Raw genomic sequence first — 26,500 nt, 5'->3', positions numbered from 1 at the left:
CGAAGATCTTAAATAACGAATGCTAATTTTGCGCAGGATAAGTCGTTTAGTATAGAATAGCACGTATAGTTTTTCATGTTTCAGGTGATTTACAAAGAATTAATTCATTACTAAAGGATTATTAAAAGCAGGAATTAAAGCATTGATGATGTCATGTGCTTAGTCTGGGAGGAGTTACTGTAGAAATAAGGTTTTTGTGTGCGCTGTTTGTTCTTGTTCTAACTGCCTGGAAGAGTGAAAATGAAAATGAAACTTGCGACGCATGAGCGTAATCACACGTTCAGTGTAACTCTGATTAAAGGCAGTGAGATGTGTCAGAAAAACTGTTCAGAATCCAACATCTGAGTCTTGAGTTTGTGTAAATTTACGTATAAATAGATTCACTCGTGTCAATCTCGACTGATCGACTTCAAATCGTATAATTGTGCATGAGCTCCTGTGATTTTATACACACATTACACTGTCAAGTTACTTATTTCAGTTACGCACACATTCAATGTACATTTTGAATAATATTTGAAATAAGACTCGCCGTTCAGTGAGTGCAAAAGTAATGGCACTGTATAAGAAGAGGAGGAGGAGCTAGTGTGTGTCATTGGTAGCCGATGTGCTGCAGTGGCTGAGCTGCATTACTGGAAGATTTATCGCACGCCGCGCTTAGGAGGCGCCATTGTGACGTTTTCAGCTCTCTGTGAGCTTTGCCTTTCATGGAGTTTTGTGGGCGTGGCTAAATGCTGTGATTGTACTTGATAATTTAAGGTTGATTGGTGTTTATCAACATAGACACTCGAATACGAATTAAATCAGGGAACTTCACGTGAATTTATTTGTAAACTGGTTTGTAATATTGTAATAAACTGGTTTGTAAACTGGTTGTAAATATTTACAGATATTTTTGCTAAAAGGTTGTTAAATGAGGCTCAGTGTTAGCAAATGGTGGAGGTGATGGTTAAAAGTTTCATCAACTTTATTTTTTTGTGTTCCTGCAGCAGTCCTATGTATCCTCCGGTCCCCAGATGGCGCCCCCGAGTCCCAACACTAACAGCAGCAGCGCGAGCAGTGCAGGAGGCGGGGAACAACTGAGCAAAACCAACCTGTACATCCGCGGCCTTCACCCCGGGACCACCGACCAGGACCTGGTCAAACTCTGTCAGCCGTGAGTCCACACGCTGCGAGATAAATTCAGATAAAATCTGAACGTTACCGATAGTGAGTGTGTTGTTACGTCAGGGAAAGTTTACTCAACAGCGACGCATCAGTGGAGACTCGATATAAACCTGAAGTGTCTTTGAGCATTTTATGAGTTCTGCTTGTTTTTTTTTTTGTTTTTTTTAACAGCTGCTCATTTCACGCGTATTGTGTAAGACTGAAATCTGATTGGTCTGTGACAGGTTGATATGCAAATCAGCACGCAACACTGACAATCAACTATCAGCCGTGCGATACGACGATATAATACATCACGATACACTTTTCATAGATGTCGTGGATATCGAGATATCGACTGACTGCACCTTTAATCTTTATCTGACACAAGAGAGGCTTTATTTAATCGTAACTTCGGTTATTAGCACTTCGTTACTGAACAGTCATGAGGTTTCTGACGGCTCTGTGTTCGACTGTTTACACTTCACACGCCTTTTAAACGGCAGTTTAAAAAGTGCTGCAGTGCAGAGCAGTTTCATTAAAACGTTAAAAATAATACGTTAATTTTACGGCTGCACGTAGTTACATTTGTCCCTGTGTTTAGTTGTGTGTATTGTGCAGTTGTGTGTATTGTGTTGTTGCATTATGATCCTGTAGGTGCCTATAAATATGACGATTCTAAGTCCATTCATCGTTAAACATTCTGTTTACGTCTCCTTTTGTTAAATATTTCTTGTCGTCAGTTTGCGAATTAGAGCAGAGAACGTAAATAAAATATTTAAAAAAATCGACAAAAGTCTGTGAAAGCTCTTCCCTTTCTGAGTTAATGTCTCTCGCCCTGTAGCTGTTCTCTGGTTCGATGAGCTGCCTTCAGCTAAATAATTTAAATAAATGCGTGTGATTGGATAAACCGCAACAGATGATCTGCTACAGAAGTCGCTCTGGTTTGTGTTTAGAAAAATTTGCTGAACTACAGCCAGTTTTTAATTCATTTTTTAAGAAGTTGATCGGTTCTGTAAGCACTTGTTTTTGGTTCTCTGAATTAATTTTTTGTATAACAGCGATGGAAGTGAAAAGGTTTGACAATCAGGGCTGTGGTTTTTGATCATACAAAAAAAAAAATCGCTAATTCAGCATAGGAGAGTGGGAAAATGGACTCGGCGCTCTCACTGTGTGTGTGTGTGTGTTTTTAAATAAGTGCAAGTTGTGTGTTATTCCGAATCATTTGCATAAAGCCACATATGGAAGGAAACATCTGTTTTTATCGTGCAGATAAATCAGCGGACAAAAGGACGGAGAGAGACGAGGGGAGAGGAGGCGAGGCGTGTACGAGAGACCGATAGCCAGGATTTTATCACTAAAACCCTCTCTGCGTTGGTCGAATACAGATATTAAAGAGATAACGAGGCAAAATCGTGTCTGTAAACTCCTCCTGAACTCTACAGCATGATGTTTAAACTCCACTCAGATGCTGGTTGTGATTTTATAGTTGTGTGTGTTTGGGTCAACTTTCTCACAGGTCTAGCCAAGTTCACATTTTTGCCATTAAAACAAAGACTTGCTCGGTATTTTGTATATAAACATGACCTCAGGTTGTGATGTCACTAACTAATCTGGCTAGCTAGCTAACGTAGCTAACCTCAAGGTAACACTGAAATATATTCTAGCAAGTTTAAATAAATTGGTGAGAAAATGATGATGTAAGTCGAGACTCTCACTCGTGTCTAATGTGAGGCTAGTTTGTGAGACGTTAGCTGACTGGGTAGCTAAGTTAGCTAATGCTAGAGATATTAGGCTGTTAGTGATCGCAGGAGGACATGGGGCGTGTCCAAATTTGCATAATAATGCATATTTATATGTACATTCTTGTATTTGTAGTAAAGATTAAGGTATAGAGGTGATATGAGGTCATTTTGGTAGTTTACTGAGAAATAAAAACATTACGCAGTAACTTTTTCTGTGTAGTTTTTAATTGGTTTAAAATGTAAATTTTGATCAGGTATACTCCAGTGTGTAAATAAATCCGAAAAAATCAAAAGCTTTTGTTTAAAAGTGAGATAAAAAGAAAAGCGCCGTTAGCGTCAGTGTGAGCGTTTTGGCGTATGTACGAGCCTTCGTCTTTAATTAAAGCGCGGGGCAGAAAAGTGCCGAACGACTCGAGCTGCTTTTAATCTGCAGTGGAAATTGTGACAGCGTGTTTTTTTTTTCCTAAACGACTCTCACGGCCGTGATTCTGCTTTTCCACAAACACACAGCAGACGCTTTAACATATGGAAAAACTCAGACGGCTGAGTCTCAGCAGCAGCTGCAGTGTTTAAATCTTCATACACAACGTCAGCTGGTAGAACCATCGCTCGACAAATTACACAAATAATATAACGTACACACAACCGAGCGTCACCGGGTTTACACACCTCGCTAAAGAAGAGCTTCTGTATGAGAGTGTAGTGTTTAATGAATACACCACTGTGTTAGTGTGTGTTAGTGTGTATTAGTGTGTGTGTGTTAGTGTGTGTGTTAGTATGTATTTGTGTGTGTGTTGGTGTGTGTTAGTGTGTGTGTGTGTTAGTATGTATTTGTGTGTGTGTTGGTGTGTGTTAGTGTGTGTGTGTGTTAGTATGTATTTGTGTGTGTGTTGGTGTGTGGTTGTGTGTGTGTGTTAGTATGTATTTGTGTGTGTTAGTATGTATTTGTGTGTGTGTTAGTGTGTGTTGGTGTGTGTGTAAGTGTGTGTTAGTGTGTGTTGGTGTGTGGTTGTGTGTTAGTATGTATTTGTGTGTGTGTTAGTGTGTGTGTTAGTGTGTGGTTAGTGTGTGTTAGTGTGTGTGTTAGTATGTATTTGTGTGTGTGTTAGTGTGTGGTTGTGTGTGTGTTAGTATGTATTTGTGTGTGTGTTAGTGTGTGTTGGTGTGTGTGTGTTGGTGTGTGGTTAGTGTGTGTTAGTGTGTGTTAGTGTGTGTGTTAATAATCAAAATCTTCAGACATTCCGTTTGTTTACATTTAGATATTGTTGTTAGAGCTGCACAATATGTCGAAATTATCAAAATATCGCGAATGTAAATATGGCGATATGCGTAACGCACGGGCCTGCGATAACGGAATGATTTTACTTCAAAAACTTACGAAAAGTCAGAGTTTTACGGCGACAGCAGAGAATGTTTTCTTTTCCTCGGAAGAACATGAGATGTATGATGGTTACGTCATTTTCAGTTTTTAAATATAAATATATTTAAATTGATTTTACACTCTTACAACATTGTCGTACTGAATATCGCAGTTTTCTTCAGTATCGTGCCGCTCTGTTGTCAATTGATTATCAATTATTTTGATGATTTCTGATTTTAAGCAAATATAATGTTCAGTTATTAACACACTCTACATCTTCACGCTAAACCTCTGGGTTTATTTATCGCCTTTAGATGTGACTGATGCGGCGTGACGTCACATCACCAGGGGGCGGAGCTTATCTCATTATTCAGGTAGCGTTGTAGTGCGAGGTTTACTGCTCGGATACGAACAAGAAAAAAAAAGTACCGGTTTTTAAATATCGTATCTGCCACCGCGGTGAAAAGCTACAAAGGAAACTTTGCCTAAATACAAAAGCTGTGGTTTTATACACACACAGCTGTGGCTTCTGAACTCTTAAAAACTGTTTTTTAGTTGTTTTTGGTTTACTTTATTTAGCTTTGTTTTGTTTTCCTGAATGCGCTACTTCGGCAAACAACAAAAATTAAGAAACAGATCCACGATCTTTAATCCTAGCAATTTATCAATGATTACAATTTTTTATTTATTAAAGAATGACACGCCTTCAGCTAGCATTCAGCCTCTAGTTAATGTTTTTAATAGAACGTTATCGGGTGTTCATTATTTTTATTTTTTAAAGTTTGTTAAACTTTGTGTATTTTTAATGTTTGCTAAATTAGAAGGCGTTAAGTGGTACAGTATTTTATTTCCTGATACTGCACACAGACAGACGGAGTTAGAGTTACCGCTGTTATTGGTTATTCTGTAGAATAGATTATTAGATATTATAATAACATGTTAAAGTATTGAATTCTTCCTTAGTTTAATGTCTTTAAAAACTCTGAAGTCAGAACTGAGCTTTTCTTTTCTTTCTTTTTCTTACCTTGTTCGCTCGTGTCTTTGGTCATGCTGCGTTCTGTTCATCAGGGCTGAACACGTCTCACATCGAGGTGCTAACGTTTTGCAGGACAATCAAATCCTGGTGGCTAAAAACACACACATATAAAAGAAATAAATACAGTTTTATTTGTAAATATGTCACATTTTGGAAGAAAACACATTCAGGTTTCCGTTTCAAACAGTTTTTAAGTGAGTTTCAGAAAAACAAAATGAACATATTTAGTGATCATGTTGTAAATAATCTGCTTATAAAGTAAGGATAATTATTAACAATCAGTTAAATGTGTATGAAATGTAAAATGAAGATGAAGTTTAGCGTTTAGAGGTTTAGACGTTCTTTTAAGAATAAATCGACACAATATTTGTAGTGAAATGTTATTTATCGGAGCAAATTGAAAATGGAATGTACCATTGTGGGAACGACGGGGGGGTGAAGTCAGAAGGAGAGTGTGATTATGTGATAAATAAAAACATGTGATTCTTCACTTGAGTTGATCATGTGGGTCAAAGTTGAGCAGCAGGTCTGTATACACACACACACACACACACACACACTCACACACACACACACACACACACACACACGGCTACAGCCCTGAAGTTGATTATTTTATATTATATTTTATATAATTATTGTATGAGGTGTTACATCAGTGTTTAAAATCATTCGACTTGTTTGTACCTGCACGCATTCTGCTGAAACTGTAACTTAAAGTAGAATTTTCTGCTTCAGTGAATAATCCACAGGCAGTGCCAACACACACACACACACACACACACACACACCGTGTCGAGACAGAGAGGAATGTCTGAACATGTTGCCAGATCTGTAGAGAAAAGGTCGGTGAGGAGGCGGGATTTCCTCCAGCGTTATTGCAAACACAGTGCCAAAAATATTAAATTATCAGTGCTAATTATAGAAGCACATATTAACGCTAACCTGTAAAAAAAAAAAAAAAAAAAAAAAAAAAGTCCGGTACAGGTAAACACAGGTAGTGTGTGTGTTATTTGTAAGACTGAATTTCTGCTGAATCAAAACCATTTCTTTTCACTTAAAAGTTCCACATTTCTGCGGTGCGCTAACCCGCTAAGCTGAATTTAAGAAGCGTGTTTTATAGGCATGTCGGTTTTGCTAGCTCGTGCCTTTCTGTTATTAATTATGTTGTGTATAAACCAGAAAAAAAAAACAGCCAAAAATGCACTTTGTAGTGGGAACTATAGAAATTAAATTTAGAACGAGCTTCAGCTACAGAATTGGAGTCCGCTCTGTTTGAGTCCCGGGTTTATGCGACTTCTTGTTGAGCCAGAACGACTCTGATTGCAAACTGAAATATGTGGCATTCAACACAGGAATGAGTTAGTGGTTCTGTAAACACACAATAAAAGCACATTTTAATTAGGAACTACAAAACCGGAAAAAAAAGTGGTATTACAGTCAACTGTGCTTTAATTAAAATATTCAGAATTAGAAACTTTTATTATTAAAATGCACAAATATGTATTGGGACCTGTTTTTGGTTTAGTTCCAGCTTTTAAGATTTTAGTTCTTGGTTTAGTTCTTGTTAATAAGATTTTAGTTCTTGGTTTAGTTCCAGTTTTAAATATTTTAGTTCTTGGTTTAGTTCCAGTCTTTAAGATTTCATCAGAAGGGAAAGAATTCTACAGAAACCTGCAGGAACTAGATTTTGGCCCTGGAGGTTCTTGGTTTAGTTCCAGTTTTTGATGCTTTGATTTCCTTTTAATGTAACTCGGTAACCGCTGAACTACGCTGAGAAACAGCCGCTGAGAGTCCGAGAGGAATCAGATTCCTCTTCTGTCACGCGCAGCAGATTCCTGAATCCAGTTTATCATGCGTCTATTAGTGTGTGAGAGTAAGTGAGGAAAAAAGATAAACACAGTAACATCGCTTCTATAAGAAATGATTTAATAAACACACACACACACGCCGTGATTCCTGACAACACACTCAATTAAAAATATCTACATTTCTCTAAACTGTTGCTCCGGTTCTCTTTGCAGAACAGACAATCCGCACTGTTGCGTCTCCTTCACGGAGTTCTCTCTTATTTCTCTTTTCTCTTATTTCTCATGTGATAGACAGCTCTCGTGTTTATTTTGGTGAGAGTGTGTGTGATTTGGGGATCAGGTGTGTTTCAGAGGGGAAAAACTCTCCAGGTGAGAGATGCTGAAGTGTGTGAGTGATGATGTAGTGTACACACACAGACATACACACTGCTACTACATCAAACTACGGAGCTCACATCATTTACGTGGTGCAGCGTGAGCGGCTCGGAGAGTCCGAGGGTTTAAAAGTGGTGTAGCGTTCACTGGGCTGAAAACTGAAGTGCTTTAGGACCCAGAGGACGAGTGAAGGATGGAAGGAGGAAAAGAGAAAGAGAAGGACAGAGGGATCGAGTTTCACGGCCTGGTTACTGGAGCAGCGTCGGGTTTACGTCAAAGCAAATGAGGGAAAGTTCACTTCAGTGCAGAACGAACACACACACACACACACACACACACACACACACACACACACACAGAGGCAGAGTGTGTATCCGTCCTCCCTGTGTGTAAAGTTTAAAACTAAACTTTAAAAGATAGGTGGAATTATTTACAGTTTTTCTTTAGCTTTCATTCTGCACTCTGATTGGTCAGAAGGTGTTGATGAGTTTTCTAGAACAGCAGCTCTGACAGTAGCGCAGGTTTATATTAATGCGCTCGCTCTGATACGTTATCGTTTCTATAGCAACAGCTCATTCACAGGGACGTGTACAGCGGACGCTCCACTGATGATAAACAGATGAAAAAGAAAAGTGTGTAATTGATGAATGATCTGTAGGGAGACATGTGTGGAAGGAGTCTCCAGTGTCAGCGCTTTGTAACAGTCAGAGGTAAAGCTGCTGTAACTGTAAGTTTTCCGACGTCTTCAGGACAGAGGAGTTTATGCTTCTTTGCGGTTTCTCGGTTTCTGTGGTGAAAAGTGTGATGTTGTATTTTAATAAAATAAATTTGTAATCGTTGGTAAATTGCTGTGGTGTAAGAGGAATAAAACACTCGGCGTGAATGTGCTGTTGTACGATTCTTTTTTTAGTCTTAATTTAATAAAGTTGATGTTAAAGTTCTATTTCTAAAAACATCTTTAATAAGTGAAATAATAAATACTAAACACTGACATTGATTTTGCACGGCCGTTCTAAGTCATGTGACCCTGTATCTCCTTTGATGATGTCATCGGGGGAACTTTGTGTACGTCCTTGCGCTAAAACACAAATAAATGTAATGAATATATTTTTTTATGGTTTTTAAAAAAGAGCGGAGTGAAATGAGGAGAATTTCAACGGCACTTCGGTGGATATTTTTATGCGACTCAGACAGGTGGAGAAGGGAAAAGTCCGGAACAAATTGTTTTTGTCCCTGGGGTGATGTTTCAACCTGCAGGAAAACAACAGCCATGAGATCACACTCGTAGAGTACACACACACACACACACACACACACACACACACACACACACACACACACAGAGGAAAATGTAAGGGAGGGTACATGGAGACATCAAAGGCGCTTACATCTTGCACTGGATAGAGTGTGTGTGTGTGTGTGTGTGTGTGTGATTTTGCGTGTTTTTGATCATTCTGTACTTTTTATTTTGGAAGGTACGGGAAGATCGTATCCACCAAAGCCATCCTGGACAAAACGACCAACAAGTGCAAAGGTCAGAGGCTTCAAAACATAAAACTAATATTAATATGAATAAATGATTATTATAATAAAAAATAATGAGCACACTCATTAATATTATCACTTTATATTAATCATAATGATCATATATTAATAATAATAATAATAATAATAATAATAATAATAATAATAATAAATCATCATAATTCAGAACAGTGGAAGGTAAAATCTGAATTTGCTTTGCTAATTCACATAAAACAGTAATTTTAAAATGAATTTTTATTGCAGATTGAATTAGTTTCTAGTGAACAACTTCATAAATTGTGTTTCAGTGAAACAGTAACGTGTTAAAAACGTGTTGTGGAGTTTCACTCAGATTACTGGCACTGTGACTATATACACTGTTATATACACAGTACAGTTATAGCGCAAAGTTATTGTTTAACTTCCACAGAAATGAGCTTTAATATACAGATCAAGTCTCTTTTTAATTATTTTCATACGTGTGTGTGTGTGTGTGTGTGTGTGTGTGTAGGTTATGGCTTTGTTGACTTTGACAGTCCTGCAGCGGCTCAGAAAGCTGTAACGGCTCTAAAGTCCACCGGCATCCAAGCGCAAATGGCCAAAGTAAGTCCAGATCAATAACAATAACAATAATAATAACAATAATAATAATAATAATAATAATAATAATCTCAAACACACAGCTCTCTGTATATAAGTGAGTGAAAATAAAACAGGAAAATATCCCTGATCCTTTTTTCTTCTTTTAGTATGTTTATTTTTTTATTCCTCTTTTAATGTACCGTTTTCTATTTTGTACTTTTTTATTTATTTATTTTTATAATTTAGCTCCTTTTCTGTACTTTTCCCATGCTGTGTTTTTGCTTTTGATCTTATGGACAGTAATTATTTATTTATTTATTTCAATGCTCTGTTTTGTTTCTGTCCCTCTTTTGTTTTTATCCGTTTCAGTAACACTGAAAAACAGGACGAGTGCTTTGGAGGGTGTAGAGGGAAAAATAAAAGAATATCTTTCTATTCTTCCTCTTCTGTACTTTTTCCTGTCTTTACACTTTAATTTTCACTTTTAACTTTTGTGTTCTTTTACTTTTATAGATTCTTAATTATTTGTTTATTTAGTTTATTTTTCTCTTTCAACACCTTGATTGCTGGCTGTCAGTAACACAGCATCGATTACATTTCTAAAAATTTTGTATTCAGAAAAAAAAAAAAAATCGAAACAGTAGTTAATATAATTATTGAAACAATCAAGGAACAAAAATATGATTAAAAAAATAAAAAACTCTAATGTATAGAATCTAAGATCTAAGTTTGAATAAATAGTTCTAAATGCTTTAAAAAATATTGGTATATTAATTGAGCAGGTTTAAATTTTTTCCTTTTTGTCTCGTGCTGTTTTCAGCAACAGGAGCAGGACCCGACTAACCTGTACATCTCCAACCTGCCCGTGTCGATGGACGAGCAGGAGCTGGAGTCCATGCTGAAATCTTTCGGTCAGGTGATTTCCACGCGAATCCTCCGAGACGCCAACGGGACCAGCAGAGGCGTCGGATTCGCCAGGTAAAACCCCACTTCCTGTTCACTCTTCACCTACTTCCTGTTTGCTCCTTCACAGTATTCCTTCAGGCCATTAGAGGATGATTGCTTTCACACCTGAGGCACTTTATAGTAAACTGTCAGGTTTAAAGTTATTTACAGTCGTTTATATAACTTCCTGCTTCATGAGAATGTTCAGGAGGTCGAGCATTTCCTTTTAAAAGTGAAGAAAGAAGCAGTATAATAAATACATTTACAAATTTGATATATTAAGTGTTTTTCTTTCTTCTCCTTCCTCCTTCTTCAGCTTAAAACTTTGGAGATATATAAATATAAATTATGGAGATATATATGAATAAAAACTACAGCTGAGTCCAGCTTTGCATTTTACACACAATCAGACCAAAAGTCAATTGAATTCACGTTAAGAAACGTCTACGATAAAGCGAACAGACGGATCCAAGCACACATTTGCTGGTTTTATAAAAAGCATCGTAGCAGATTAATAAACAAACAAACAAACAAATCAACCGAGGCCGAGAGCTGCAGCTTGGAGAATGCAGGATCAGTGAGTGTGTGTGATTTAAAGACAGAGTGTGTGATTTAAAGACAGAGTGTGTGATCGCACACAGGTGAGTGTCGTTAATAATCAGGTGACTGAATGAGGAGGAGCTTGACACGAGGTCATGGGCCGAGGATTGTGGGAGTTGTAGTCTGCAAAAAAAAAAAAATTACAAAGCCGTCACTGATAATACAATAATAGTTTGAATTTCTGTGGCACTTTTCTAAAACCCAAAGGTGGTTAAATGAATTTCAAACAATTATTTATTTACCGCAAATATTTCTTAGCAAGGCAAAATAGATTTTTTGCATAGTTTTTATTTATTTATTGAAAGGATTTTGTGTTTTGCAGGATGGAATCCACGGAGAAATGTGAAGCCATTATCCAACATTTTAATGGAAAATATATTAAAACTCCACCAGGAGTGCCAGGTGAGTGAGTGAGTGAGAGAGAGAGAGAGTGAGAGAGTGAGTGTGTGTGTGTGTGAATGTGTGAGTGAGTGAGTGTGTGTGTGTGAATGTGTGAGTGAGTGAGTGTGTGTGTGTGAATGTGTGAGTGAGTGAGTGTGAATGTGTGTGAGTGTGTGAGTGTGAATGTGAGTGAGTGTGAATGTGTGTGTGAGTGTGTGTGAATGAGTGAATGTGTGTGTGTGAGTGAGTGAATGTGTGTGTGTGTGTGTGTGAATGAGTGAGTGAGTGAGTGAGTGTGTGTATGAGTGAGTGAGTGAGTGAATGTGTGTGTGTGTGTGTGTGTGAATGAGTGAGTGAATGTGTGTATGAGTGAGTGAGTGAATGTGTGTATGAGTGAGTGAGTGAGTGAGTGTGTGTATGAGTGAGTGAGTGTGTATGAGTGAGTGAGTGAGTGAATGTGTGTATGAGTGAGTGAGTGTGTATGAGTGAGTGAGTGAGTGAATGTGTGTGTGTGTGTGTGAATGAGTGAGTGAATGTGTGTATGAGTGAGTGAGTGAATGTGTGTATGAGTGAGTGAGTGAGTGAGTGTGTGTATGAGTGAGTGAGTGTGTATGAGTGAGTGAGTGAGTGAATGTGTGTATGAGTGAGTGAGTGTGTATGAGTGAGTGAGTGAGTGTGTGTATGTGTGTGTGTGTGTGTGAATGAGTGAGTGAATGTGTGTATGAGTGAGTGAGTGTGTGTATGAGTGAGTGAGTGAATGTGTGTATGAGTGAGTGAGTGTGTGTATGAGTGAGCGAGTGAGTGAATGTGTGTATGAGTGAGTGAGTGTGTATGAGTGAGTGAGTGAGTGAATGTGTGTATGAGTGAGTGAGTGAGTGTATGAGTGAGTGAGTGAGTGAATGTGTGTGTGTGTGAATGAGTGAGTGAGTGAATGTGTGTGTGTGTGTGTGTGAATGAGTGAGTGAGTGAATGTGTGTATGAGTGAGTGAGTGAGTGAATGTGTGTATGAGTGAGTGAGTGAATGTGTGTATGAGTGAGTGAGTGAGTGAATGTGTGTGTGTGTGTGTGAATGAGTGAGTGAATGTGTGTATGAGTGAGTGAGTGAGTGAGTGAATGTGTGTATGAGTGAGTGAGTGAATGTGTGTATGAGTGAGTGAGTGAGTGAGTGAGTGAATGTGTGTATGAGTGAGTGAGTGAATGTGTGTATGAGTGAGTGAGTGAGTGAGTGAGTGAATGTGTGTATGAGTGAGTGAGTGAATGTGTGTATGAGTGAGTGAGTGAGTGAGTGAATGTGTGTATGAGTGAGTGAGTGAGTGAGTGAGTGAGTGAATGTGTGTATGAGTGAGTGAGTGAATGTGTGTATGAGTGAGTGAGTGAGTGAGTGAGTGAGTGAATGTGTGTATGAGTGAGTGAGTGAATGTGTGTATGAGTGAGTGAGTGAGTGAGTGAGTGAATGTGTGTATGAGTGAGTGAGTGAATGTGTGTATGAGTGAGTGAGTGAGTGAGTGAATGTGTGTATGAGTGAGTGAGTGAGTGGCCTTCAGTCAGAGGTCAGGTGTGTGTAACCAATCAGGATCTCAGTCTGATGTTTCTGTACAAGTTATGTCTCAGTTGTCAGCACTGATCTCTGTCACACACACACACACACACACAGACACACAATTTCACTGTCTACACACTAGTATTTAGTGAAGAACGGGTCTTGTTGGAGAAATTAATCTTTGAGAATCTTTGATGGCGCATTGAGAATCTTTGGACTCACGCTGGTTTGTATTTTAGTGCCGACGGAGCCGTTGTTATGTAAATTTGCTGACGGAGGACAGAAGAAGAGACAGAATCAGGGGAAATACCTGCAGAACGGCCGGCCCTGGATCAGAGACACCGACACGGTAACGTTAAAGGAGAAGTCCAGCAGCGTATTTTAATCATTTATGTTATTTCTCTGTCTGCGTGTGCAAATAAACAAAACTCACTGATGACTTTAACCAGATAAATGTTAGCTGTCCTGCTAATACTAAATCTAACCAAACATTCTACAGTCTATAGTACGGCGTAGCGTAACGCGGTATATATTCCACAGTCTATAGTACAGCGTAGCGTAACGCGCGGTATATATTCCACAGTCTATAGTACAGCGTAGCGTAACGCGCGGTGTATATTCCACAGTCTATAGTACAGCGTAGCGTAACGCGCGGTGTATATTCCACAGTCTATAGTACGGTGTAGCGTAACGCGCGGTATATATTCCACAGTCTATAGTACAGCGTAGCGTAACGCGCGGTATATATTCCACAGTCTATAGTACAGCGTAGCGTAACGCGCGGTATATATTCCACAGTCTATAGTACAGCGTAGCGTAACGCGCAGTGTATATTCCACAGTCTATAGTACGGCGTAGCGTAACCTGCGGTGTATATTCCACAGTCTATAGTACGGCGTAGCGTAACGCGCGGTGTATATTCCACAGTCTATAGTACAGCGTAGCGTAACACGCGATATATATTCCACAGTCTATAGTACAGCGTAGCGTAACGCGCGGTATATATTCCACAGTCTATAGTACAGCGTAGCGTAACGCGCGGTGTATATTCCACAGTCTATAGTACGGCGTAGCGTGACGCGCGGTATATATTCCACAGTCTATAGTACAGCGTAGCGTAACGCGCAGTATATATTCCACAGTCTATAGTACGGTGTAGCGTAACGCGGTATATATTCCACAGTCTATAGTACAGTGTAGCGTAACGCGGTATATATTCCACAGTCTATAGTACAGCGTAGCGTAACACGCGATATATATTCCACAGTCTATAGTACAGTGTAGCGTAACGCGGTATATATTCCACAGTCTATAGTACAGCGTAGCGTAACGCGCGGTATATATTCTACAGTCTATAGTACAGCGTAGCGTAACACGCGATATATATTCCACAGTCTATAGTACAGCGTAGCGTAACGCGGTATATATTCCACAGTCTATAGTACGGCGTAGCGTAACGCGCGGTGTATATTCCACAGTCTATAGTACGGTGTAGCGTAACGCGGTATATATTCCATAGTCTATAGTACAGTGTAGCGTAACGCGCGGTATATATTCCACAGTCTATAGTACGGTGTAGCGTAACGCGGTATATATTCCACAGTCTATAGTACAGTGTAGCGTAACGCGCGGTATATATTCTACAGTCTATAGTACAGCGTAGCGTAACGCGGTATATATTCCACAGTCTATAGTACGGCGTAGCGTGACGCGCGGTGTATATTCCACAGTCTATAGTACGGCGTAGCGTAACGCGCGGTATATATTCCACAGTCTATAGTACGGCGTAGCGTGACGCGCGGTATATATTCCACAGTCTATAGTACGGTGTAGCGTAACGCGCGGTATATATTCCACAGTCTATAGTACGGCGTAGCGTAACGCGCGGTATATATTCCACAGTCTATAGTACGGCGTAGCGTAACGCGCGGTATATATTCCACAGTCTATAGTACGGCGTAGCGTAACGCGGTATATATTCCACAGTCTATAGTACGGCGTAGCGTAACGCGCGGTATATATTCCACAGTCTATAGTACAGCGTAGCGTAACGCGCGGTATATATTCCACAGTCTATAGTACAGCGTAGCGTAACGCGCGATATATATTCCACAGTCTATAGTACAGCGTAGCGTAACGCGCGGTATATATTCCACAGTCTATAGTACAGCGTAGCGTAACGCGGTATATATTCCACAGTCTATAGTACAGTGTAGCGTAACGCGCGGTGTGTATTCCACAGTCTATAGTACGGTGTAGCGTAACGCGGTATATATTCCACAGTCTATAGTACAGTGTAGCGTAACGTGCGGTATATATTCTACAGTCTATAGTACAGCGTAGCGTAACGCGGTATATATTCCACAGTCTATAGTACGGCGTAGCGTAACGCGGTATATATTCCACAGTCTATAGTACGGCGTAGCGTAACGCGCGGTATATATTCCACAGTCTATAGTACGGCGTAGCGTAACGCGCGGTAGATATTCCACAGTCTATAGTACAGCGGAGCGTAACGCGCGGTGTATATTCCACAGTCTATAGTACAGCGTAGCGTAACGCGCGGTGTATATTCCACAGTCTATAGTACGGTGTAGCGTAACGCGGTATATATTCCACAGTCTATAGTACAGCGTAGCGTAACGCGCGGTGTATATTCCACAGTCTATAGTACAGCGTAGCGTAACGCGCGGTGTATATTCCACAGTCTATAGTACAGCGTAGCGTAACGCGCGGTGTATATTCCACAGTCTATAGTACGGTGTAGCGTAACGCGGTATATATTCCACAGTCTATAGTACAGTGTAGCGTAACGTGCGGTATATATTCCACAGTCTATAGTACAGCGTAGCGTGACGCGCGGTGTATATTCCACAGTCTATAGTACAGCGTAGCGTAACGCGCGGTGTATATTCCACAGTCTATAGTACGGTGTAGCGTAACGCGGTATATATTCCATAGTCTATAGTACAGTGTAGCGTAACGCGCGGTATATATTCCACAGTCTATAGTACAGCGTAGCGTAACGCGGTATATATTCCACAGTCTATAGTACGGCGTAGCGTAACGCGCGGTGTATATTCCACAGTCTATAGTACGGTGTAGCGTAACGCGGTATATATTCCATAGTCTATAGTACAGTGTAGCGTAACGCGCGGTATATATTCCACAGTCTATAGTACGGTGTAGCGTAACGCGGTATATATTCCACAGTCTATAGTACGGCGTAGCGTAACGCGCGGTATATATTCTACAGTCTATAGTACAGCGTAGCGTAACGCGGTATATATTCCACAGTCTATAGTACGGCGTAGCGTGACGCGCGGTGTATATTCCACAGTCTATAGTACGGCGTAGCGTAACGCGCGGTATATATTCCACAGTCTATAGTACGGCGTAGCGTGACGCGCGGTATATATTCCACAGTCTATAGTACGGCGTAGCGTAACGCGGTATATATTCCACAGTCTATAGTACGGCGTAGCGTAACGCGCGGTATATATTCCACAGTCTATAGTACGGCGTAGCGTAACGCGCGGTATATATTCCACAGTCTATAGTACAGTGTAGCGTAACGTGCGGTATATATTCTACAGTCTATAGTACAGCGTAGCGTAACGCGGTATATATTCCACAGTCTATAGTACGGCGTAGCGTAACGCGGTATATATTCCACAGTCTATAGTACGGTGTAGCGTAACGCGCGGTATATATTCCACAGTCTATAGTACGGCGTAGCGTAACGCGCGGTAGATATTCCACAGTCTATAGTACGGCGGAGCGTAACGCGCGGTGTATATTCCACAGTCTATAGTACAGCGTAGCGTAACGCGCGGTGTATATTCCACAGTCTATAGTACGGTGTAGCGTAACGCGGTATATATTCCACAGTCTATAGTACAGCGTAGCGTAACGCGCGGTGTATATTCCACAGTCTATAGTACGGCGTAGCGTGACGCGCGGTGTATATTCCACAGTCTATAGTACGGTGTAGCGTAACCTGCGGTATATATTCCACAGTCTATAGTACAGTGTAGCGTAACGTGCGGTATATATTCCACAGTCTATAGTACGGCGTAGCGTAACGCGGTATATATTCCACAGTCTATAGTACAGCGTAGCGTAACGCGCGGTGTATATTCCACAGTCTATAGTACAGCGTAGCGTAACGCGCGGTGTATATTCCACAGTCTATAGTACGGTGTAGCGTAACGCGCGGTGTATATTCCACAGTCTATAGTACGGCGTAGCGTAACGCGGTATATATTCCACAGTCTATAGTACAGCGTAGCGTAACGCGCGGTGTATATTCCACAGTCTATAGTACGGCGTAGCGTGACGCGCGGTGTATATTCCACAGTCTATAGTACGGTGTAGCGTAACGCGGTATATATTCCACAGTCTATAGTACAGCGTAGCGTAACGTGCGGTATATATTCCACAGTCTATAGTACAGCGTAGCGTAACGCGCGGTGTATATTCCACAGTCTATAGTACAGCGTAGCGTAACGCGCGGTGTATATTCCACAGTCTATAGTACGGTGTAGCGTAACGCGGTATATATTCCACAGTCTATAGTACAGTGTAGCGTAACGCGCGGTATATATTCTGCAGTCTATAGTACAGCGTAGCGTAACGCGGTATATATTCCACAGTCTATAGTACGGTGTAGCGTAACGCGGTATATATTCCACAGTCTATAGTACAGCGTAGCGTAACGCGCGGTGTATATTCCACAGTCTATAGTACAGCGTAGCGTAACGCGCGGTGTATATTCCACAGTCTATAGTACGGTGTAGCGTAACGCGGTATATATTCCACAGTCTATAGTACAGTGTAGCGTAACGCGCGGTATATATTCTTCAGTCTATATTACAGCGTAGCGTAACGCGCGGTATATATTCCACAGTCTATAGTACAGCGTAGCGTAACGCGCGGTATATATTCTACAGTCTATAGTACAGCGTAGCGTAACACGCGATATATATTCCACAGTCTATAGTACAGCGTAGCGTAACGCGGTATATATTCCACAGTCTATAGTACGGCGTAGCGTAACGCGCGGTGTATATTCCACAGTCTATAGTACGGTGTAGCGTAACGCGGTATATATTCCATAGTCTATAGTACAGTGTAGCGTAACGCGCGGTATATATTCCACAGTCTATAGTACGGTGTAGCGTAACGCGGTATATATTCCACAGTCTATAGTACAGTGTAGCGTAACGCGCGGTATATATTCTACAGTCTATAGTACAGCGTAGCGTAACGCGGTATATATTCCACAGTCTATAGTACGGCGTAGCGTGACGCGCGGTGTATATTCCACAGTCTATAGTACGGCGTAGCGTAACGCGCGGTATATATTCCACAGTCTATAGTACGGCGTAGCGTGACGCGCGGTATATATTCCACAGTCTATAGTACAGTGTAGCGTAACGCGCGGTATATATTCCACAGTCTATAGTACGGCGTAGCGTAACGCGCGGTATATATTCCACAGTCTATAGTACGGCGTAGCGTAACGCGCGGTATATATTCCACAGTCTATAGTACGGCGTAGCGTAACGCGGTATATATTCCACAGTCTATAGTACGGCGTAGCGTAACGCGCGGTATATATTCCACAGTCTATAGTACAGCGTAGCGTAACGCGCGGTATATATTCCACAGTCTATAGTACAGCGTAGCGTAACGCGCGATATATATTCCACAGTCTATAGTACAGCGTAGCGTAACGCGCGGTATATATTCCACAGTCTATAGTACAGCGTAGCGTAACGCGGTATATATTCCACAGTCTATAGTACAGTGTAGCGTAACGCGCGGTGTGTATTCCACAGTCTATAGTACAGTGTAGCGTAACGCGGTATATATTCCACAGTCTATAGTACAGTGTAGCGTAACGTGCGGTATATATTCTACAGTCTATAGTACAGCGTAGCGTAACGCGGTATATATTCCACAGTCTATAGTACGGCGTAGCGTAACGCGGTATATATTCCACAGTCTATAGTACGGTGTAGCGTAACGCGCGGTATATATTCCACAGTCTATAGTACGGCGTAGCGTAACGCGCGGTAGATATTCCACAGTCTATAGTACAGCGGAGCGTAACGCGCGGTGTATATTCCACAGTCTATAGTACAGCGTAGCGTAACGCGCGGTGTATATTCCACAGTCTATAGTACGGTGTAGCGTAACGCGGTATATATTCCACAGTCTATAGTACAGCGTAGCGTAACGCGCGGTGTATATTCCACAGTCTATAGTACAGCGTAGCGTAACGCGCGGTGTATATTCCACAGTCTATAGTACAGCGTAGCGTAACGCGCGGTGTATATTCCACAGTCTATAGTACGGTGTAGCGTAACGCGGTATATATTCCACAGTCTATAGTACAGTGTAGCGTAACGTGCGGTATATATTCCACAGTCTATAGTACAGCGTAGCGTGACGCGCGGTGTATATTCCACAGTCTATAGTACAGCGTAGCGTAACGCGCGGTGTATATTCCACAGTCTATAGTACGGTGTAGCGTAACGCGGTATATATTCCATAGTCTATAGTACAGTGTAGCGTAACGCGCGGTATATATTCCACAGTCTATAGTACAGCGTAGCGTAACGCGGTATATATTCCACAGTCTATAGTACGGCGTAGCGTAACGCGCGGTGTATATTCCACAGTCTATAGTACGGTGTAGCGTAACGCGGTATATATTCCATAGTCTATAGTACAGTGTAGCGTAACGCGCGGTATATATTCCACAGTCTATAGTACGGTGTAGCGTAACGCGGTATATATTCCACAGTCTATAGTACGGCGTAGCGTAACGCGCGGTATATATTCTACAGTCTATAGTACAGCGTAGCGTAACGCGGTATATATTCCACAGTCTATAGTACGGCGTAGCGTGACGCGCGGTGTATATTCCACAGTCTATAGTACGGCGTAGCGTAACGCGCGGTATATATTCCACAGTCTATAGTACGGTGTAGCGTAACGCGGTATATATTCCACAGTCTATAGTACGGCGTAGCGTAACGCGCGGTATATATTCTACAGTCTATAGTACAGCGTAGCGTAACGCGGTATATATTCCACAGTCTATAGTACGGCGTAGCGTGACGCGCGGTGTATATTCCACAGTCTATAGTACAGTGTAGCGTAACGCGCGGTATATATTCTACAGTCTATAGTACAGCGTAGCGTAACGCGGTATATATTCCACAGTCTATAGTACGGCGTAGCGTGACGCGCGGTGTATATTCCACAGTCTATAGTACGGCGTAGCGTAACGCGCGGTATATATTCCACAGTCTATAGTACGGCGTAGCGTGACGCGCGGTATATATTCCACAGTCTATAGTACAGTGTAGCGTAACGCGCGGTATATATTCCACAGTCTATAGTACGGCGTAGCGTAACGCGCGGTATATATTCCACAGTCTATAGTACGGCGTAGCGTAACGCGCGGTATATATTCCACAGTCTATAGTACGGCGTAGCGTAACGCGGTATATATTCCACAGTCTATAGTACGGCGTAGCGTAACGCGCGGTATATATTCCACAGTCTATAGTACAGCGTAGCGTAACGCGCGGTATATATTCCACAGTCTATAGTACAGCGTAGCGTAACGCGCGATATATATTCCACAGTCTATAGTACAGCGTAGCGTAACGCGCGGTATATATTCCACAGTCTATAGTACGGCGTAGCGTAACGCGGTATATATTCCACAGTCTATAGTACGGTGTAGCGTAACGCGCGGTATATATTCCACAGTCTATAGTACGGCGTAGCGTAACGCGCGGTAGATATTCCACAGTCTGTAGTACGGCGGAGCGTAACGCGCGGTGTATATTCCACAGTCTATAGTACAGCGTAGCGTAACGCGCGGTGTATATTCCACAGTCTATAGTACGGTGTAGCGTAACGCGGTATATATTCCACAGTCTATAGTACAGCGTAGCGTAACGCGCGGTGTATATTCCACAGTCTATAGTACGGCGTAGCGTGACGCGCGGTGTATATTCCACAGTCTATAGTACGGTGTAGCGTAACCTGCGGTATATATTCCACAGTCTATAGTACAGTGTAGCGTAACGTGCGGTATATATTCCACAGTCTATAGTACGGCGTAGCGTAACGCGGTATATATTCCACAGTCTATAGTACAGCGTAGCGTAACGCGGTATATATTCCACTGTCTGTAGTACAGTGTAGCGTAACGTGCGGTATATATTCTACAGTCTATAGTACAGCGTAGCGTAACGCGGTATATATTCCACAGTCTATAGTACGGCGTAGCGTAACGCGGTATATATTCCACAGTCTATAGTACGGTGTAGCGTAACGCGCGGTATATATTCCACAGTCTATAGTACGGCGTAGCGTAACGCGCGGTAGATATTCCACAGTCTATAGTACAGCGGAGCGTAACGCGCGGTGTATATTCCACAGTCTATAGTACAGCGTAGCGTAACGCGCGGTGTATATTCCACAGTCTATAGTACGGTGTAGCGTAACGCGGTATATATTCCACAGTCTATAGTACGGCGTAGCGTAACGCGCGGTGTATATTCCACAGTCTATAGTACAGCGTAGCGTAACGCGCGGTGTATATTCCACAGTCTATAGTACAGCGTAGCGTAACGCGCGGTGTATATTCCACAGTCTATAGTACGGTGTAGCGTAACGCGGTATATATTCCACAGTCTATAGTACAGTGTAGCGTAACGTGCGGTATATATTCCACAGTCTATAGTACAGCGTAGCGTGACGCGCGGTGTATATTCCACAGTCTATAGTACAGCGTAGCGTAACGCGCGGTGTATATTCCACAGTCTATAGTACGGTGTAGCGTAACGCGGTATATATTCCATAGTCTATAGTACAGTGTAGCGTAACGCGCGGTATATATTCCACAGTCTATAGTACAGCGTAGCGTAACGCGGTATATATTCCACAGTCTATAGTACGGCGTAGCGTAACGCGCGGTGTATATTCCACAGTCTATAGTACGGTGTAGCGTAACGCGGTATATATTCCATAGTCTATAGTACAGTGTAGCGTAACGCGCGGTATATATTCCACAGTCTATAGTACGGTGTAGCGTAACGCGGTATATATTCCACAGTCTATAGTACAGCGTAGCGTAACGCGCGGTATATATTCTACAGTCTATAGTACAGCGTAGCGTAACGCGGTATATATTCCACAGTCTATAGTACGGCGTAGCGTGACGCGCGGTGTATATTCCACAGTCTATAGTACGGCGTAGCGTAACGCGCGGTATATATTCCACAGTCTATAGTACGGCGTAGCGTGACGCGCGGTATATATTCCACAGTCTATAGTACGGCGTAGCGTAACGCGGTATATATTCCACAGTCTATAGTACGGCGTAGCGTAACGCGCGGTATATATTCCACAGTCTATAGTACAGCGTAGCGTAACGCGCGGTATATATTCCACAGTCTATAGTACAGCGTAGCGTAACACGCGATATATATTCCACAGTCTATAGTACAGCGTAGCGTAACGCGCGGTATATATTCCACAGTCTATAGTACAGCGTAGCGTAACGCGGTATATATTCCACAGTCTATAGTACAGTGTAGCGTAACGCGCGGTGTGTATTCCACAGTCTATAGTACAGTGTAGCGTAACGCGGTATATATTCCACAGTCTATAGTACAGTGTAGCGTAACGTGCGGTATATATTCTACAGTCTATAGTACAGCGTAGCGTAACGCGGTATATATTCCACAGTCTATAGTACGGCGTAGCGTAACGCGGTATATATTCCACAGTCTATAGTACGGTGTAGCGTAACGCGCGGTATATATTCCACAGTCTATAGTACGGCGTAGCGTAACGCGCGGTAGATATTCCACAGTCTATAGTACAGCGGAGCGTAACGCGCGGTGTATATTCCACAGTCTATAGTACAGCGTAGCGTAACGCGCGGTGTATATTCCACAGTCTATAGTACGGTGTAGCGTAACGCGGTATATATTCCACAGTCTATAGTACAGCGTAGCGTAACGCGCGGTGTATATTCCACAGTCTATAGTACGGCGTAGCGTGACGCGCGGTGTATATTCCACAGTCTATAGTACGGTGTAGCGTAACGCGGTATATATTCCACAGTCTATAGTACAGTGTAGCGTAACGCGCGGTATATATTCCACAGTCTATAGTACAGTGTAGCGTAACGTGCGGTATATATTCCACAGTCTATAGTACAGCGTAGCGTAACGCGCGGTGTATATTCCACAGTCTATAGTACAGCGTAGCGTAACGCGCGGTGTATATTCCACAGTCTATAGTACGGTGTAGCGTAACGCGGTATATATTCCACAGTCTATAGTACAGCGTAGCGTAACGCGCGGTGTATATTCCACAGTCTATAGTACGGCGTAGCGTGACGCGCGGTGTATATTCCACAGTCTATAGTACGGTGTAGCGTAACGCGGTATATATTCCACAGTCTATAGTACAGTGTAGCGTAACGTGCGGTATATATTCCACAGTCTATAGTACAGCGTAGCGTAACGCGCGGTGTATATTCCACAGTCTATAGTACAGCGTAGCGTAACGCGCGGTGTATATTCCACAGTCTATAGTACGGTGTAGCGTAACGCGGTATATATTCCACAGTCTATAGTACAGTGTAGCGTAACGCGCGGTATATATTCTGCAGTCTATAGTACAGCGTAGCGTAACGCGGTATATATTCCACAGTCTATAGTACGGTGTAGCGTAACGCGGTATATATTCCACAGTCTATAGTACAGCGTAGCGTAACGCGCGGTGTATATTCCACAGTCTATAGTACAGCGTAGCGTAACGCGCGGTGTATATTCCACAGTCTATAGTACGGTGTAGCGTAACGCGGTATATATTCCACAGTCTATAGTACAGTGTAGCGTAACGCGCGGTATATATTCTGCAGTCTATATTACAGCGTAGCGTAACGCGGTATATATTCCACAGTCTATAGTACGGCGTAGCGTAACGCGGTATATATTCCACAGTCTATAGTACAGCGTAGCGTAACGCGCGGTATATATTCCACAGTCTATAGTACGGCGTAGCGTAACGCGGTATATATTCCACAGTCTATAGTACGGTGTAGCGTAACGCGCGGTATATATTCCACAGTCTATAGTACGGCGTAGCGTAACGCGCGGTGTATATTCCACAGTCTATAGTACGGCGTAGCGTAACGCGCGGTGTATATTCCACAGTCTATAGTACAGCGTAGCGTAACGCGCGGTGTATATTCCACAGTCTATAGTACGGTGTAGCGTAACGCGGTATATATTCCACAGTCTATAGTACAGCGTAGCGTAACGCGCAGTGTATATTCCACAGTCTATAGTACAGCGTAGCGTAACGCGCGGTGTATATTCCACAGTCTATAGTACAGCGGAGCGTAACGCGCGGTGTATATTCCACAGTCTATAGTACAGCGTAGCGTAACGCGCGGTATATATTCCACAGTCTGTAGTACGGTGTAGCGTAACGCGGTATATATTCCACAGTCTATAGTACAGTGTAGCGTAACGCGCGGTATATATTCCACAGTCTATAGTACGGCGTAGCGTAACGCGGTATATATTCCACAGTCTATAGTACAGTGTAGCGTAACGCGCGGTATATATTCTACAGTCTATAGTACAGCGTAGCGTAACGCGGTATATATTCCACAGTCTATAGTACGGCGTAGCGTAACGCGGTATATATTCCACAGTCTATAGTACGGTGTAGCGTAACGCGCGGTATATATTCCACAGTCTATAGTACGGCGTAGCGTAACGCGCGGTATATATTCCACAGTCTATAGTACAGTGTAGCGTAACGCGGTATATATTCCACAGTCTATAGTACGGTGTAGCGTAACGCGCGGTATATATTCCACAGTCTATAGTACAGCGTAGCGTAACGCGCGGTGTATATTCCACAGTCTATAGTACAGCGTAGCGTAACGCGGTATATATTCCACAGTCTATAGTACGGCGTAGCGTAACGCGCAGTGTATATTCCACAGTCTATAGTACAGCGTAGCGTAACGCGCAGTGTATATTCCACAGTCTATAGTACAGCGTAGCGTAACGCGCGGTGTATATTCCACAGTCTATAGTACGGTGTAGCGTAACGCGGTATATATTCCACAGTCTATAGTACAGTGTAGCGTAACGCGCGGTATATATTCCACAGTCTATAGCAGAGTACTATGTGTACAATCTATAGTATCATATTTTATTCTATATACTACATGTATTGTATCCTATGAAGTATACATTATATAGTATATTGTATAGTGTACATCGTATAGTATAGTGTACATATAGTACAGTATAGTATACAGTGTACAATTTACAGTCTATAGTACAGTGTAGTATAGTATACAGTATACATACAGTCTATAGTCTATAGTATTGTACTGTATAGTATACAGTATACATACAGTCTATAGTCTAGTATAGTATAGTAATAAATAAAGATTTGAAGCACATATTTGCCTTGTGTGAGTTGTTCTGTGTATAGAAACTGAAGAACTTTTGAATAGTAAAATCTAAAATCTGTTGGTTTTTTGTAATTTCAGGGAGGAATGACGCTAACATACGACCCAACAGCCTTACAGAACGGGTGAGTAACGTGGCGTTATCACTCTGTAAAATAAACGAACAATCAAAAAAACGAGTTTTATTCACTGAATTAAACAAGTGATAATGATACAGAAATTTTCACGCCACTGTTCCATACTGTACTAAAGCATTTGATCCTTGTGACACCTAGTGGCCACAGTTAGTACTGCAACACGCTTAAAGAACAAAACCCATGTTTTTTGTCTAATTTATTGATTTATAAAATGTAACAGTATTGATATTTTAAATGTTTCTGTGATTTGCAGGTTTTATTCGTCTCCGTACAGCATCGCTCCGAACAGAATGATCGCTCCGACATCTCTGTCTCCCTACATGCCTTCTCAAGTACCGTCTTACCAGGTCAGTGATAAGGGCTTAAAATAAAGATATCAATAACGATACAGCACAGATGTGTTTATTTACTACATCAGGAGTGTGATCTGTGTTTCACGAAAATTAATAACGTCATGTGTGGTATTTAAATGAGTAAGTGCTTGGTGCTGGGTTTAGCAATATGATGATAAACTATTGATATTGTGATAGATTGTGTTACAATACACTTTTCTGTGATATCGCAGGTATCGTGATATGTTTTTCTTAGATTTTTTTTTTAAATAGCATTTACAAACTGATTGAAAGAAGCTGATTTGATGATTTGACGATAGCGATGATTAGAATTTATTTTAGTAGACACTACTACATATTTAATGATACATATCGGGTATTGTAGAAATGTCCTCAAGTATCGTGATATGATATTTCTGTCATATCGCCTCCCCCACACACACAC

General features: G+C 41.7%; 1 protein-coding gene across 2 annotated transcripts in view; it reads left to right on the top strand.

Annotated features, from left to right (window-relative positions):
• The window catches only part of rbms2a (RNA binding motif, single stranded interacting protein 2a), a 46,447-nt gene that overhangs the window by 13,041 nt on the left and 6,906 nt on the right, over window positions 1-26,500 (top strand). For both annotated transcript variants that reach the window (XM_034314276.2, XM_034314275.2), the window contains exons 2-9: window positions 990-1,156; window positions 8,949-9,007; window positions 9,509-9,600; window positions 10,400-10,557; window positions 11,447-11,526; window positions 13,285-13,394; window positions 25,668-25,711; window positions 25,977-26,070. In XM_034314276.2, the coding sequence (XP_034170167.1) occupies window positions 990-1,156; window positions 8,949-9,007; window positions 9,509-9,600; window positions 10,400-10,557; window positions 11,447-11,526; window positions 13,285-13,394; window positions 25,668-25,711; window positions 25,977-26,070 (804 nt within the window). The remainder of the gene's footprint in view (window positions 1-989; window positions 1,157-8,948; window positions 9,008-9,508; window positions 9,601-10,399; window positions 10,558-11,446; window positions 11,527-13,284; window positions 13,395-25,667; window positions 25,712-25,976; window positions 26,071-26,500) is intronic.

The sequence above is a fragment of the Pangasianodon hypophthalmus genome, chromosome 20 (assembly GCF_027358585.1).
Source record: "Pangasianodon hypophthalmus isolate fPanHyp1 chromosome 20, fPanHyp1.pri, whole genome shotgun sequence".
Classification (NCBI taxonomy): Eukaryota; Metazoa; Chordata; class Actinopteri; order Siluriformes; family Pangasiidae; genus Pangasianodon; species Pangasianodon hypophthalmus.
Note: the sequence above shows the minus strand (reverse complement) of the source record. Positions and strands in the feature narration are given on the sequence as shown.